Source organism: Telmatherina bonti, assembly GCF_933228915.1.
Source record: "Telmatherina bonti genome assembly, chromosome: 13".
Taxonomy (NCBI): Eukaryota; Metazoa; Chordata; class Actinopteri; order Atheriniformes; family Telmatherinidae; genus Telmatherina; species Telmatherina bonti.
The window spans coordinates 24,912,074-24,929,169 of NC_136611.1; the positions used below are offsets into that span (position 1 = coordinate 24,912,074).

Sequence of the window (17,096 nt, forward strand, 5' to 3'; positions counted from 1 at the left end):
GGGTAATGACAGCAGGATTGTTTTAAGGTTAAATACCCATTGACGAAATTAAAATCTTTACCAAACAGCGCCAGAAGAGACTGGAGAGCAAAGTGTAAGGTACGGCGGTTGGCCAGCTTGCCTGTCTTCAGCACCACTTCTTCTTGGCCCACCTCACATAAGTCAAACCCTAGAAACAGCAACGGACAAAAGTTGTTACCAATGAATCTGACTGTCTCCACTACACACGCTGTTGCGCAAGTGGAGGTAATTGCTCAGGAGGTAGAGCAGGTCGTCCAATGACAGGAAGGTTGGTGGGTGGAATCTTGCTCCCCTACTCAATCTGTCTTGGCATCACTTTGTGACAGAATGAATGTTTTGGGGTGGGTTGGAGAGGCTGCCGGTGCCAATTGGCATTGTGATCACACAGGTAGCTTCCTATTACCAAGTAAGAATGAAGAATTAATGATTAATGAATTCAGCATAAACACCTTTGTGTGCCTTGAAAAGTGCAATATAAATCTATTACATTTTTATTCAACATCTGCACATAGTCATATGCATGCATGTTTGCTTATATTCATGCTTGGATTTTATCTTGTAAACCACTTTGTAAATGTCCACTTTAAAAATAAAAGTTGCATGAAGATATATCTTTATACTATTAAACTGGTTGATACAGAGTGGTTAGAAGGGTAGAGGAGACTAAATCTACTATTTTCTTATTTGACTTACCGAGAGCAGCCAGAAATTCATGACATCCTGGCAGTCTCCATAGCTGCACACTAATTGACACCTGAATGGGAAGGAGGGAGAAGTCCTGTTCCTTTTCTCCTGTCTGGAGTTGGACTAGCACCTGGTGGAGCTGGACAAAAAAACAGCATACAATGTCACAGTTGAATTACTATTATTTTTTGGGATTAAACTAATTCTGTTCACTCGAGAACTGAAATAGCCCTGCTGCTCACAGTGAAAATGGCTTCATTGTGAGAGGGATTACTGTAAAAACATATTGTGTATTTATCCACATGTTACTCAACATGTTCAGGGTCTGATGCATGAGTTTGATGCACGAGGCAAAGAAACCCAGAGAAAAAAGGAAATATTTGCAACTTTGTGGGGGTGGAGTGGAGGGAAGGGGGGTTAACCAGGATTTGGAAAAGCGCTTGAATGTTTTTGAGGATTACATGGCTTGAAACAAAAACACCTCTATCAACTGGATGTAACTGAGCCAAAAGTACAAACGTGCTTCCTCACCCTTAAGGCAGTTTTTAGATCATCGTTATATCTCTACGACTATTCAGAAACTTTTCACTAAAATGTTCCCCTTAAATATTTAACTTCCTTCTTAAATAATTTGACTTTAAAAACAAGCATTGGAAAATGACAGAACAAGGCTGCACAAAAAAAAAGTTTACTCATCTACATTCATAAATATGAACACCTAACACTATTAGCACAAAACTAAAATTGCCATGTAGCATACTAATGATACTTTTTATGACAGAAAGTGTAGGATGGACAGGCAGGGTAAGATGTGATGGAATTCAGGTAGGTGAATTTACACTTACCATTGCCACCATATTTTTTACAGCCTTCAGACCACACGTTAGGCACAGAGAAGGAGAGAATAGGCTTTTAATAGCATGCACACAAGCCATACACATAACAGGGTTCAAGTCAGTGAGGAAAAAACATGTGTCAATAGTGTTTAATATGTCATAGAGTCTGGTGGTACCAGCATGCATAGTTTAGGCAGGAGCAACATCATCTAACTGTAATGTCTTTCTCTCTAAGCGTGTGATTGGCACGTTACACATGTACACGGATAAACGTCTGCAGCATTAGATTAATGATTTGTTGTCACAAGCCCTGGTGCAAGAGAACAGGACCCACATTGTAGCTAAAACCTTGCTCTGGAAACCCAGCTCATTAAGTTTCAATGCAGCATTTTAATATAGATTAAGATACAGCATGAGCTGCTACAGTGCCTGTCTGTGACTTAAGTTAGATAATGATCCACCCCTGAATTTCTCCTCTAGCAAATAATGCATGCAGTAAAGGAGAGAAAAGTTTTAAGGAAAAGTAAGTGAACCTGCCTCATTAGTTCTCTGACTTTCTCATCGATATAGTGCATGCCATTTGTTGCAGAACAAATCTTTGCATGGCACATTAAATTAAAAAAATCCAGCGTTTGTTCAAAGCTGCAGGAGCCTACCCGATTGATGAGCTGCTCTCCTGCTTCTGAAGCTGTTATGAGTTTGCACAAAGCCTGAAGAGCTGGCGGTGGCAGACCTAAGGGATGGGATCAAAGGAGGCTCTACATTATGCATAAAAGACACATTTTATATATATATATGTATATATATATATATATATATATATATATATATATATATATATATATATATATATATATATATCTCAAAATAAGCAGGATTAAACAGGTGAAATTTGGAGTGCTACGAAATCATACTAATATAAGGCAGGAGTTTTAGGAACTTCAGAGCTTAGATTATTGTAACACAATAATGCCAGGTAAGTGACTGATTGGTCAGAAGTGGCCCCTATATATACAGCAAAAGATATAAAATTGCATTTTAATTTACATGAATAGCTAGTAACCCTTAATTGCTTATACAGGGTCCTAAATCAATTTAAAATTTACCTGCTAAATCCTTTGAAATCGTCAACAAGGATACATAACAGGGAGAATTAACACTTGTGAACATTTGTCTCTAAGCTGAAATGTTTTGTGTCCAGTAAATAAAGTTAAGTCATGAACTGAAAACACTGATATCAAAAGCTGAAACCTATTTCTCATCATACCCAGTAGTGACTGTAAAGTAGTGCTGCACTGCTGGAGCCTGTCTCCTGGGTCAGAAGTAGGAAAGAAGACTGCAGCAGGGAGACCAGTGCCTGCGGAGTCCAGACGGAAGCCCACCGCTGTCAGGAGGGCCTGCCAGCCAGGGACTCCCCCCACTTTGTTTTCCACACTTTGCTGGGATGTGTACATAGAATTACGCTGCCCGTTCTGTATCCTCTGAAGAGACTTCTCCACCTGTGAGAGTAATGAGCAGTGATGCATCAGCATGTTTGAACGCCTCTGATGTCATGTTTACTGTGTGTGTGTGTCCATGTCTCACCAGATGAAGTAAAACTCTTAGAGCATCACGAGCCCGATCGGGGTACTGCAGAATCTCAGCCAAAGCTTGGCCAATCAGGGACGAAGGGCTATTAAGCTTCACATCATTGCCGATCAGCATGTACCCTGGATGCATACAAAATGACTCTCATTACAAGATCATTTTAGCATGTTACTGTGTCATCCATGCAAAATGTTTGACATCTCTAACCTGCCCAGTTGGAGGGATGTGAGTACTGCTTGCTGCTCTGGACAGTTTTCATGGCATCTGCCAGAGCTGCACTAGCCTTGGTCCCATTGAGCAGGGCAGAGTAAAAGGCATGAACAAAAACCTTGGAGGCTGCAACAGGGACAGGCCACAAGGACACAAGAACACACTGAGCACCAGCAGCCAGGAAGGCTCTGGTCAATCCCACAACGCCATCTGCTGTGACCTTGCTGCTGGACTCTTGGTATGACCTGACAGAGATATATAAGGTACAGGCATACATACATTCATAATCTATATTTAACAGATGATCTTTTTAAACATTATTAGACTTGATAAGTTTTAAACACAAGATTTCCTGTTGTTATCCTGTTATTAGTCAAACTACAATGTTACTCTTTAAAAAAGCACTACAGAACGGCCTGCCTCTACTGGTACTGAGAGATTGCTCAACTTCTTTCTTTCTTTCCTTTCTTCCTTCATCCAATAATGTCTTGTTGCATGTTTTTGCTAAATCAGTGATGGCGTATGTTCAAAATTGGTGGTGTGCCTATCTGTGTTTGCTAGCATGTGTTGTGGCGCATAAAGCAAAGCTCGTCTGCGACGTCAAACGGCGTCCAGGACAAAAGGTTGTGTCGTGCAGCTTCTCAACCTCAGGATGCTGCTGGGGAGGGACAGCTATAGAAATGCACATAATAGATGTCCCCGTGCCATCAAACGAGTCAGGAGAATTTAGGTCAGAAAGTTATGTAATGCGTCTTTAAAGTTATATATCACTTTTGAAATCCTATAAATCAAATGGGAAGCAAAACAAAACAAAAAAACAAGAGAAAATAAATAAAATAAAATAAAATAAAATGAATATTTGAAGGTATATACTTACCCCAGCACCACCAGCTTGACAGGTAATCTCAGGTCCAGTATATCTGCAGCTGTGAGCAGGAACTCTTGAAGAGGTGGACTGTCACAGATACTCTCCACATCGCTGTTGTCATCTTGTATGTGGAGAGATTCTGGGATAGTGTAACCACTTCCGATGGAGCCCTTCCTGCCTCGCCCACCACTGCCTCTCCTCCCACCTGCACCTCTGCCCACAGTTCCCACACTGGCACTCGCCCCTCCATGCACACCCTCAGGATTTGGGGTGAGAACCAGAGCTGCTAGTTTCCAGGAAATGTGGGTGGCAAAGTGGGCACATTCGGCCTGTGTGAGGGCACTCATCACCCTCTCCTTAGTGGCAGAAGAACCAGCGAGAGGTTGACATCCTAGCAGCTCAGCCACCATTAGAGCTTCCTCCTCAGCGGAGGGCATTGGTCCCCACAACCAGCGGTCCATTACAGGTGAGGGCAGTCTAGGATTTCCTACTACTGCTGCCATGGAGACACCCCCACATGGTGCTGGTCCAGGTCGCCGAGAGTGAGTCTAAAACCAAAACAATGTATTTTAAAATCCAGCATAAAAGTTCATGATCAGCAGTTTAGTAATCATTTATTAACCAGTTATAAGATATTGAAAATCTCACAACTAATTGGCCAAAATAAGTGTAGTATCATTTTATGTAATCAGAAAGAGAAGTTAAACCTTTGCACTGGATCCAAGGCCATGGATGGATGGCACAGCAATGAGGCTGAACCGCTCACACAGGTATTCATTAGAAGAGCTTCCCTTGAGCAAGGCAAAGGGGATGAGATACAGCTCTCCCTCCAGCACCATCACCAGTTGCCTGTGCCTCCCAACAGGCCCACTGGAGTGCATCAGCCCCTGTCAAACACAAGCGTTAGTCATGCCAAACATATGAAAATATGTGCTGCTTGTTGTTTCTGTTCCTGTCCAAAGTGGGTCTCCTCTTATCTTCCTTCAATTAAATATTACCACATATGCAGGCCAGCAATGACTCACAGAGGTAGCACTCACCCCTTCCATAGGAGCAATGAGCAAATCATAAAGTGCTCGTAGTGGAGGTTTTCCAAGGTTGCTGGAGCGACGAGGCAGGGAAGAGTTACCATCTTTGGCGGGAGACATGGTGTTACTGAACAGGCTGGTCATACTCTGGCAACTTCTGCACAGACAAAACACAAAATAATATAATTTAGTTTTTGGATATCAAGCCAGATTGAAGTAATATCCATAACACTGCATTTACAATAAGCTCCGTTTTTCTGCTCTTTTTTTTTGTTGTTAAAAACTATCTACTCTCTGGAGTTTCAAATTACACAGAAATTGTATGATTCCAAATGGGAACATTAGTTAATTTTACCTGCATTTTCAGAAAACAGTTACGATATGCACTCATGGGACTGGAGTGGCAGAAGAGAAACAAAATACTGAATGAGCTTTATAAGTTACCTGCCAAATCAAAGTTGAACAAATTTTGAGGAAGATAAAGTCAGGTCACCCTACATTTCTATTGAAAAGATACATAACAGATTAGTTTTATTTGAAGACGCTGATGATGCAAATAAATAAGACTCCACTAGGGGGCGATATCTGACTGCTACACTGATGTAAGACAGAAAAGAAATCAGCTTAATAGGGGGAGAAGGAATAGCAACTCATTTTTTCTCTTCTTTTTAAAAAAAACTAAAATAAATTCATGGGATTCAGGCAATGGAAGACAGGTTTGTGTGTGTTTCCAATTCCCGGCCAATGAGCAGGAGTATTTTGAGTACCTTAAGGAAACCAAAACAAGGTAAAACTCAGTCTCTTTTGAAGTAAGCTTGCTGTGCGATAGAAGTGACAGCTCTCTGCTCCAGCAACGACACCCAACATACTGAGAACTGTGCTAATGGTGGCCCCGGGGTTGAAATGCTTTTGCTTGGCCCTGTAGGGCAAAGCCTGCACTTGTCACTGCAGTCCATCTGCTCCACCAGCTAGAGTTTCTTCCAGACACTAGCCAACAGACATCTATCCCGCCCTTCTGGTAGCCCCAGGCCACAGGCTTCCCTCCAGCCTCTCACCACTCTGTCTCTCTCCGAAGTCTTGGCATGAGCCTCCATGGGAAAGCAAAACAATCGTTTGTTAGCCTGACAGGAGGAATGGGAGAGGAGGCAAGGAAAAAGCCAAGAGAAGGTGAGTGTCAAGTGTAGGGAAACAGTGAGTAGAAAAGACTTGAGAGCCGTGAGGCTGAAGGTGAAGACTGCATTCAGTGGCAGCTTCGTTTGGTCACTGAATCTGAGAGCTAAACAATGGCAGCCTCTTTTCACACTGCCAAAGTGAAATAAAAAGCTTTAGCTTAACTTAGCGGGTATTTGACACTTGCAAAAGCAGGCGTCCTGTTTTTATCAGTGCTTACTGGTGATTTCATCAAGATCATCAATCAATCTCATTATGTGATGATCACACATATGATTTATGCAGTTACACGCTGATAGGATTAAACAGAGACTTTCATCATTACCTTCCCATAGTAATCCTTATGAGCTCCTCGGAAGATTAGTGCTATAACAGGGCAGCGAACACTTTTTTTAATGCTGAGTATCCTGTTTCTGAATTCATTCTGTTTTAAATCTTAGTTAATTCAGGTTTTATTTTATTACTGTCCTTTCTTTCAGTTCAAAATAACTCCATTAAAGCTCATATACTGTTATTGTAATGAATACTAATACCAAATCTCAACACGTTGGCTTAAAAACATCAGCAGAAAGTGAAGTTAAATGAAGTCCCTGAAAAGCACATACTGCTCATTGTCTACACCAAACCTCCACATGTAGGTTGGGAAATAACAACAAGGTTTTCTTCATTTTCAGACAGACAAGAGGCTCCTAAGCATGCACAGCTTTAAATTCAGAGTTTTTTGAGGCCCAAAAGAATGAGCGGATTATTACCGGCAGCCCATTAAAGGGGCTTAATGAGCACAGAGACTCAATTAAAGCTGAAATTACCCTCTCATCAAAGAGCAGCTCAACTGTGGACGAGGACAGGGAAATATGACCCAGACACACATGCGTACACACACATCGGCGCTTTCTATTGGTGTACATTACAAATCAGCACCACTTACATCAATACTTTGCACAGAATCAATAAATAACACTCAGCACAGGCTGCTGACAGTCTCACAGAAATCTCATAAATCTGCACAACAAACACTGAGAAAGCAAACATCGGTGTAAGGGTCTGGCAAAAAGACATACATACACACAAGTCTGTGCACACACATGAACACACCCACACACAGAAAGCTCCATCAGAGAAGAGGGTTGATAAGGGCTTTAGCAGCTTGGCTCTACTCATTCTATTAATAAGGAGGATTCACATGCTGCCTCTGTGCTGCCGAAACAATGAAGGAAAGAGTCCTTTCACAGATGACGCACAAAACCCACGAATCTCTTTACTGAAGCAGATATTTTAATCTCCTTTTTTTTTTTAAGGAAAAATGCATCAAAGTAGTATTTAGAGATTAAGACAGTCTCCTGTCATGAATGCAGGAAGATTCAGGTGATGTGAAACAATCCCCTACCTGTTGAACAGGTTATTTCTCGACACCATTCGCAAGAAGCCTGTTGGATCAGTGACTGAGTTAAGCTTGTTGTTGAGCTCCTCAAATTGTTGGTCCAACAAATCTCCTGCCTCGCTCTCTGTCTCGCTGCTCGAACACCCTCTGACAGGCACAGAAAGACACAGGGTTAGAGGCATGTGCAGTCATAGAAATCCTGCCAACAAAGGGACACTTTTGGAGAATTCAGAGACTAACATTGTTTCTCTGCAGATAAATCAACTCCATGCTCTAAAGATCTGCCATAAATACCCACTCTTCAACCCACGCACTTGGCCTAATTTCCCAGGCTTGAGCCCAGACCCTGATGATAAGCATAGTTAAATCCTTTCATTATAATGCTGGTAAGACTGATCTAGTCCAGGGGGAGTCAACCGCCCCCACCCCACATTCACTCGCCACCACTCTCCCACATTTCTGTCTTCATGTCTGAGCCCTTTCTCTGGCTCGACCGCATCAAGTTAGCTCGAGCAGAAAGTCTGCTTCTTGTTCTCAGAGCTGCAGAGTGAGAACTCTGGGTCTGTCGTGATCCTTTGCTAACCCAGTTATTCTTTAAAATCCTTACAATTTTAATCTAATTTAATATAAATTCCCTGGAGATGCAGCGCAAATATTGACGTACCACTTGATCATAAAGAATGGGAGATATATTGGATGAGGACTTCTGTGCAATCTTAACGATTGAAAGGTTTCACCAACATCTTGATTTACAGTCAAAATTCAGCTTGTTCCACTTTCTGTATTATCTTTCCCTTTATGCCAGTGTGCTCTCCCCATTTTTCTCCATCCCATTCATTTTGTTTCCACTCATTTTAGAGTGCTGCCTCCCTTTGTCTGCACTCCAGATAGTGAATGGGCTGGTAAGTGGTGCCATATTGTGCCCATCCAGGCGCAGTGGTGTGTATGCAACTTCCCATTGGAGTAGTAAATGAGCTGGTAATGGGGCAGGAGGGCTGAGCTGCCAGGGCGGCGGAGACTGGCACTGGGCGGACCAGCTGGACACTATGGATCAAATGCCAACTAGACATCGCGTCAAAAGCAGTGCCGAGCCACGTGCGTCAGAGGGTGATTTTAACATCGACACATCTCTCTACATCTTCCCTCCAGCCCCTTTCCCCTGATGTCTGTTAAGTTTTTATTCGCCAGCCTCCGTTTCTTTGACAGCTCCCCATCGATTTTATCCCTGCTTCTCAACCTTCTCCCCTTTTCTGATACTGTCAGTAAAACTCTTTCTCTTTCCCTTTCCTTCAGGTCCGCTGTTTGTCAGGTGGATTCAACATCTCAAGTGAGGCAAAGAGCTATTATTCCATCTCATTTATTTCTACTAAGAAGAGAGTGGACTGCTTTCAGTAGGTGGTGGAGGCCTGTCATCCCACTGTGCAATGGGGCAGAATAATGCTCTTTACACACAGATGCATCATAAAATAACTCCTCAGTTTTGTTTGAGCCACCGCTTAGATGGTAAAGCAGATTGCTTCAATACTTCCACCTGATGGCTGGTTAGCTATATAAGCAGCGCATTAGTCTATAATGTCTGTTCACTCACTGAGTTCCTATCAATACAGTTAAAGTGGAGTATGTACGATTTTCAATCATTTCAAAATAACTTAACTAAAAAAATAACTACAATCATAATTAGATAGTTTTTTAAAAGATGTAGGTTCCAGTCTGTCCATATTTGATGTGTTATTAAATTACAAGTTTAATTAATGACAAAGACCCTTCTTAAATGTTTGCCTACCAGTAAAAAAAGTGCTTTTTGTCATTTGTCATTAATTAAACTTGTAATTTAATGACGCATCAAATATGAACAGACTGGAACCTACATGTTCAAAAAACTATCTAATTATGATTGTAGTTATTTTATTGGTTAATTTTTCGAGAAAATATTAAAAAATCTTACATACTCCACCTTTAATGCAGAAACATGTTTATTTTCTAGGAATAAATGTGCACAGTAGAATATCTTAACATATTGTACATATTCCACCTGCTGTAGTAGGACTCTACTCCCAGAGCTTCCCGAGCACTGGCAATGTGCTGCTCCAGCGACGAGCCACTGACCACTCCACCACCTCCTCCCTCCTGGAAGTCTGACCCTCCTTCTGCCACACCCTCGCCCAGGTACACCTCGTGAAACTTCAGGATGCCTGTGGAGAAAGAAAAGACGGGGTTGAACATGACTAGCTGCTTTAAAGCGTTTATGAAAAGGGAAATTTAATAACAGAAAATAAATGCAACCATTTCCAAACATCTTTCCTTCATAAACTTCTATTACTTTCTTGCAACAGGAGAAATACTGGATCATTTCAGCAGCGAGCTGTGAGTATGGCTACACGTAGAGTGCATCTGTGGAGCCAAATGAATGAAACAAACAATATTCAATAAAAGATAAGAGTAGGCCGCCTGTGCCATCTGCTGCCCGCCAGAGCAGTCTCAGTGCAGGAGTACACACTGTGTGTGTGTGTGTGTGTGTATGTGTGTGTGTGTTTGTGGGTGTGTCACTGCTTTGTAAGTCCATGTCCTCCTATGCAAGTTTGATATTAGCTGCATCTGAATAGATGGTATATGTGCACCACTTGCTCGCAGCTGCACACTCGGGTTTGAATGCTGCAGAATTTACCCAAATGAAGTAATCATGGTTTTAGTCGGCCTTTTTTTATTGACTGCACTCAGTAGCTGGCCATGCTTGAGCACCAGCTGGATGCCAAGGAATGCCAGGAAGTGACAGACAGACGATTAGTGAGCAAGTGGCTCCCTCCTTAGCCTGAGGCGATATGCAACGCTTTGAAGATCGACACTGTTGTTCCTGTTGTCTTATTCCTGCGCATGAGTCTAATGCTGGGGGGGTCAGGTTCATCTGGTTGCCTGGGAGCTAGTTTTGATCAAATGTTGGGACCCTTCGGCGAGGGGGCACAAGTCATGCCTCTCATTTCCTGCTTTATAGCAGAGAGTAAAAGGTGGCTGGAGTACAGCTAGCAGCGTTGGAACAATGGGAGTCATGTGACGTGTATTGTAGTTGCAGCTTTTGTCTTTTCTCTTTGTGAAGCTGGAACTTCAGCAGTCATGCAGTGAGCTTAAGTGTGCGGGCTGCCTCAAAAGAGGCAGAAAAGGAGAATATACTTTTGCCAATGGTAAGCAACGTCACAATACGACAAAAAAAACAACAAAAAAAAAAAACAAAAAAAACAAAGCAAAGGAAGAAACAGAAACAAAAGATTGAACAGAAAAGAGGAAGGATTATGTTTTGACATGGTTGAGTTTTCCTGTTGATATGTGGGAAGATGTTCCCAGTGTTGTTTGGCTGGGTCTTGATCTCTGTCACTATTAATTATCATGGTTCGCTGGCAGATGATTTCTGGGCTGAAAAGCAAGGCAGGGGGCACATCTTAGCTGTGGAGTGGCAGGTGGCACGGCCACTTGGTGTCAAATCTGGACTTCCTACCCCCTGGCAGCTAAAAACAAACGTCCAGGCACCGTGCCTTTTTCTGCTTTCATTTGAACGAGCAAACATACATGCATGCATTTATCTGTAGCTGTTATGCTTTGAACTGTGTTTAAGAACGCTAACCTGAATAAAAAGGTACATTTCTATCACTTTGTACAATTTAAATTAAATGCTAATGTCACGGAAAATGACACAGTAAACGAAGCAACAAAACAGGAGGTAAGGGTGGGATTTAAACATTTCAACAAAGTCAAACCATTACCTGCTCCTGGAGCCAGCAGCCAGCTGTACAGGTAGCCTGCAGCCATAGAGAAATAAAGCACCAAAGCCCTCTGGCTGTTGACAGTGTCCAAAATGTGCTCCACTGTTACTGGTGTGTAGGGATCTGAGTCCTGCTGGCCTGTCTGCCTCTCCACCAAAAGATCAGCAAAGGCTCGTGTGCGACCCCGCTCTGCCACTGCCAGCGCCTCATCATGGTGACCTGTGGTGTTTAGAAGTCAATGACTAAAGGTTATAGTGGCAAAAGTATGGAGGCAAAAGTAAAGTTGAAATCCAACAGCATGAAGACGCCCACTCACCAAGGCTGACGAGGACCCTTTGGAGAGCCTGGTAGCAGGAGGTTTGCAGGTCAAAGAGAGAGAGTTTATAGTCTGTGCTGTGCTGGGCTTCATGTCGGATGGTCTCAAACAGAGCTGATGCCCGGTAGAGCTGAGGATAAACAACAGCAACAGCATCGCCAGACTTTAAAAAAAAGCAAACTTACAACGTGACCGTGCTGATCTTTGAGGTCTGAGGATGGAACAAGATATCTAAATAGATGCAAAAGATTACCACTACCATGGGTTTAATTTAAACTGCACATGTAAGTATTTAAAATACAACCTAAATGGCATTCTGCTTAAAAAATGTCTGCCAGTTGTTGTTTGTGTGCATAATCTGGCCTTCCAAAAGGGATTTTGGCCACTAGATGGTAGCATCCCACCTCCCAGTTTCACTTATAAGACCCTTTTATTTCTGTTTCTCACCCCAACAAGGAAAGAGCTGTAAAGTAGTTTGGTGAATGACCATCGCACACACACACACACACATAAACGTTTTGTCAGCTCCTATTTGCCTGGAACTGGACTAGTTTTTTTCATCATTACCTGATGTTGGGGGGGGAATCTCTGTGTTTTGGATTGTTCTACTCAGTGTCAGACATCAGTTTGAGGGAGTGAGGGAGACAATGGAGAGGTGGGGCAGCAGGTTAAGTCGCACACTGGCCAAGCAAAGCTGACTAGGAATGCTGATTCATGTGAGCCTTTATTGATTTCCTATTTTCTACACCTATAGCAGGCCTGTAGGATGACTGGGACTCCTACAGAGCCACTCACCAGCAGTCCAGAGCCAGCAGAGAGGGTAAACCACTCACTGCTTGACCATAGCTGGTACAAGACAAAGAGCTGCAGCAGAGGAAAGGTTACTGGTAAGGATTAAATGGATTTTACCAGCACTGTGGCTTTGCTAGATTAAAGGTAGAGTGTGCACATTTCTTGTGAGCACCACTATACAGTATGTAAACTGAAGCTGGTCTGGTATAAGCCAAGGTCATGCAGGAAAGTGTGTCAGAGGGAGTGAGGGAGCGGAGAGATCACCAAAAATCCTGTGGGTTCTGCAGCATTATTGCGACACGGAGCTGCTAGTCTTAGTCTGATTTCGCGGATAGGACTATGGGCTGATTCATTTCAGTCTGTTAGGATTGCACACATCCCTTTATGAGTTAAATGAATTTCTCACGTTGCCTTTCCTGTGGCCTGACCCTTCCTGGAACATAGAAAAGGAAAAACAATCCCAAATGCATCCACAGTGACTGGGTTGGCTGTGGTGTGTGTGTGTGTGTGTCTGCACGGCTGAAGCTGCTCAGTATTTAGACAGCACTCTCTTGTTCTACAGATTCTAACATGGCTTTCGTCTTGAATGTTTACTGAATGTCGATATCATACCCAGTTTGTAATGTAAGCAAAGTTTGATGCACGTGTTCCTCTTATGGTTTCGTCTGAATCACCTCTCTGGGGGATTCTCACCATCTGTGATCCTGATATCAGCTGCTGAGGCTGAATCTACAATAGACCACTGATATTTAAGGAAGCATGAATTTATTGATTTGCGCTTGCTGAGTTATGAATGCGAGTGCCTCTCAATGGGAGCAGGCTCTGCTGAAATAGCTGATTAGAATGAAGACACGTCAATCAGCTTATCACGGCGAACAACCAGGATCACGGCTTGGGTTGTAAAGTACAATTAAGTTTAAATACAGAGAATGAGGAACATGAGGTCAAGTACTCCCATTCTGCACCTATTGCTGTTTGAGAAGTTTAAACACAAGCTTTTACATTTGCAGTATGAAGTGGGTCAGGTATTTACCAAGGTTATTTATACCGATAGGGCAGCTCATGAATAACCATTTGATCTATACTCTGAGGACAAAAGTGTCCTTTCCCACTATCAAGTCACCCTGAAGGCTATGAGCTGACAGTCAAAACCCTTTTGGAAAATAGCTGTGGTATCTGCAGGTAAAGAACTGAATCCCAGCTAATTGCATTGAGGATAACATAACGTTAACACAGACTGTCTGAGCTCTGAGGGTCCGGGACTAAACTGGGAGGCATGTGTGCAGTGGAAAATATGTTGCATCGCCTTGTTAGAATAATATTTTGCTTTAATTGAACACAAATTCCTCACTATGAATCATGAGTGCTCAGGCTCTGCTGCAGTCGCCACCTTGGTTCAATCTTTCGTTTCCCAGCTTTTTTTTTTTTTTTTTTTTTTTTTTACAGATAATTGCAAACAGATAAAGTTACTTTTTGAAAAGTATGATGCAGAACCGAAAAACAAAAAAAGCTATCTGGGTCACACAGATGAAAGTCGTGCGCTTGTGTAATAAGAAATGTTTTGGACTAGATTTTAAAAATGAAGGCAGCTGAAATACCTCCCTACAGGCACATGTGACAGCCACTGCTGTTGGCTGACTGTCAGACTTATGTGTGGATACACCAGCCAACAAAATAAAAAAAAAATAAAAAAATCATATCTTGAGTGTATGGACAGACTGCAAAGATAGATGTTAAAGGCATATTCCATGCTTGCCAGGTGGGCAGTGGGCTGAGAAGGAGTGGATATGTGTGCAATGCAGAGGTTTTTGGGGCTCCTGAGACCATAAACACTGATACAAAAAAAACGTTCACTCATCTGTCGTCTGTCTGCTGAGATGACAGCATCTACTAGCAGCTGTGTTCAATAGCTAGAACCATCTCTCTCTTTTTTTCCTCCCCTGATGTTTTCACTCCTCTAGGCTCTTCTTTTTCACCATCAGGTTATTACTAAAAGCTTATTTCCCACTCTTTTATGTGTTTGGACATCTACCTCCACCTCTCATTTGTAAGCTTTACCAATCTCTTTGCCAACAGATGTGGGCTTATTGGAGGTCAGTTTTAACTACAAGGGGGTGGATTTGCTGGAAGGAGTCCAGATCGACGAGCGGAGATGAAAAGAGGAGAGAAGTGAGTCAAGGTGACTCAAGGCAAGAAGTGGAGAGGGTGGGAGATATTTTACCTGATGTTGGGCCTCCTCCAGATTCCCACTGGCCCACAGTGAAAGCCCCAGACGATGGCGGATCTTCGCCTCGTCCTCGCGCCGAGCCAGCTGCTCGGCAAGCCGCAGGCCTGTCAGAAGGGGAGGAAACAGGAACAGATGAGAGAGTGAAAATTATTCAGAGCAGACTGACTCTTATGTATCCTTGAGAGTAACAGATGTAAGCATAGCGTGGTACTGATGTTCTGACAGTGAACAGGTTTGGATATTTGGCCACGTTTGTAAGAAGCTGCTCTTGCTCTGGGTTTAAAGCAGACACACGGCTTTGGCATGGGGGGGGGGGGGGGGGGGGGGGGACCGTTAGAGCACTAATCGGGCTGCATAGAAATCAATGCAAAGGATTGACTAGCTGAGCAAACACAAATACACGGGTAATGCTTGCATAAAGGAAGCCACACAATATCACAAAGTTGTCAACAAATATTTGCAAACAGCCTGATGAGCTATTAATCAACTGCACGCAAACACGGAGCTAAAGTCGAGACTTTGTGGGACTTTCGGAGTTGCCTTGGATGACAGGTGATGTCTAAAACGTGCATTTACAGGTGTGTGTGTGTGCGTGTGTGTAGGGGGGGGTCTAGGCGTGTATGTTGGGTATGTGTGTCTGTGTCATATCACCTGGTGAGCACACAGTTTGTTTTTCACTTCCAATCCCTCAGGCAGTGAGGCACGTGTCACATCTTTGCATGTGTCCTCAGTCTGCCTGCCGAGCACTCGGTTCTGCCCAATTACAGAGATGAAAATGCCACTCCACAGTGGACAATGATGAAGGGGGAAAAAAAAAAAGAAAAAAAAAGACAGCCTTCTGGTCCACACATCACCCACACGGTGCTAAACACACAGCAAGCATCCCTCGGTTTACAATAAGCTACTGCTCATGCACAGTCTCGCTGAACACAGACTCTGTATTTGCAAGTCTATTCTTTCCACCCGCCTGTGTGATGGAGGGGTCGAAATACGCTTTTGGTCAAACAGAGGAGAAGAAACTGGGCCAAGCCAACCTAGTCTGAGTCTGCTTTTCTCTGCTTTCCTGGAAAACTGTCTGTGGCGGGACCAGATAAGCCAAGAACAGAGAGTATGACCTGAAAAAGCAGCCTATTCCGCAAGTCCAGCACACCACGACGGCACAGACTTCATGGCTCCTCCATAGTCGGCAGCCTTTGAAGCTGAGCCTGCAACAGCCTACCCTCTCTCCTTATCTCTCCACACACCCTCCCTCAGCCTGCCTGCCCTCTTCCCTCATGCATCTTCTGCGCTCCTGTACCTCCTCTTCTCATCTCTCCACTTCTGTCTCTGCGCCCCCCCCCTCTCTTGCTCTCTACCTGTTTCATCTTTACCGTGGTGGCAGTGCTTGCAGGGACTCTGCACTGCTTAGGGCTCATTAGGCGCTGGAGGAAGAGAGAGGAAACAGATCTAAATTATCCTTTTCATTCTCTGACAGCCTCACCCCTCACTCATCTCAACTCCAGTTCTGAGCCTTTCATCTGCACGTACACTAGCGAGCACATGCGTGCACGCACACAAGGCTATTCTTTCTCCAAGCTGCTCCATGATAGTTCTTTATGATCAAGCCTGAATGTCAACCAACTCTATGTTTTCTTTATTCTCCAGCTGACAGTGAAATAATACATGTGAATTATGACTCATGCTGATCTCTGTCTTCCCCCCTCTTGCCTGCCTGCCATCCTCTTTTTTCCTCTCTGTCTTCCCCGCCGAACTCCTGCATTCCCTCACTTCTTTTACTCTGTATCATTCAGTGTCTGTCACTCTGACTGTGTGTGCCTTTAGTGCGCCCGGCAGGCACAGTCACGTAGCGGCGGCTGACATGAGGATGTGGCCGTGGCTGGCTGCACCCTGAAGAGCAACTGGAGAACACTTTAAAGGCCACTTGACGGCTGGGTGAGAGATCGTCTGCAGCCTCCAAGCCCCACGCACCAGTCTCAGGCCGTACACCCAGACGTAACATACACAACTCACCCTGCACACATATGCACCTGACTATACGTGGAATAGTGAGCAGTGTGTGTAATATCATTGAAGAATGGAGATAACAGTGTCCGCTTTCAGACTTCACAGGGATAAGAGGATGCTTGTGTTGAACTGGACTGTACAGATGAAATGTGCCACAAACAGTTGAGTAAGAAATCACAAAAGATCGAGAAGAAGGTACAGGAGAAAACCTGGCTCCGCT

General features: G+C 43.5%; 1 protein-coding gene across 1 annotated transcript in view; it reads right to left on the reverse strand.

The window, feature by feature from the left end:
• LOC306764850 (tetratricopeptide repeat protein 28-like) overlaps positions 1-17,096 on the reverse strand; it is a 121,013-nt gene that overhangs the window by 2,332 nt on the left and 101,585 nt on the right. Inside the window, exons 9-22 of the mRNA XM_079252134.1 lie at positions 14,867-14,976; positions 11,854-11,983; positions 11,538-11,756; positions 9,818-9,977; positions 7,792-7,932; positions 5,247-5,391; positions 4,914-5,093; positions 4,216-4,754; positions 3,336-3,583; positions 3,126-3,250; positions 2,809-3,040; positions 2,198-2,274; positions 715-844; positions 62-169 (exon numbers count right to left, since the gene is read on the reverse strand). Of these exons, the coding sequence (XP_079108260.1) occupies positions 62-169; positions 715-844; positions 2,198-2,274; positions 2,809-3,040; positions 3,126-3,250; positions 3,336-3,583; positions 4,216-4,754; positions 4,914-5,093; positions 5,247-5,391; positions 7,792-7,932; positions 9,818-9,977; positions 11,538-11,756; positions 11,854-11,983; positions 14,867-14,976 (2,544 nt within the window). The remainder of the gene's footprint in view (positions 1-61; positions 170-714; positions 845-2,197; positions 2,275-2,808; positions 3,041-3,125; positions 3,251-3,335; positions 3,584-4,215; positions 4,755-4,913; positions 5,094-5,246; positions 5,392-7,791; positions 7,933-9,817; positions 9,978-11,537; positions 11,757-11,853; positions 11,984-14,866; positions 14,977-17,096) is intronic.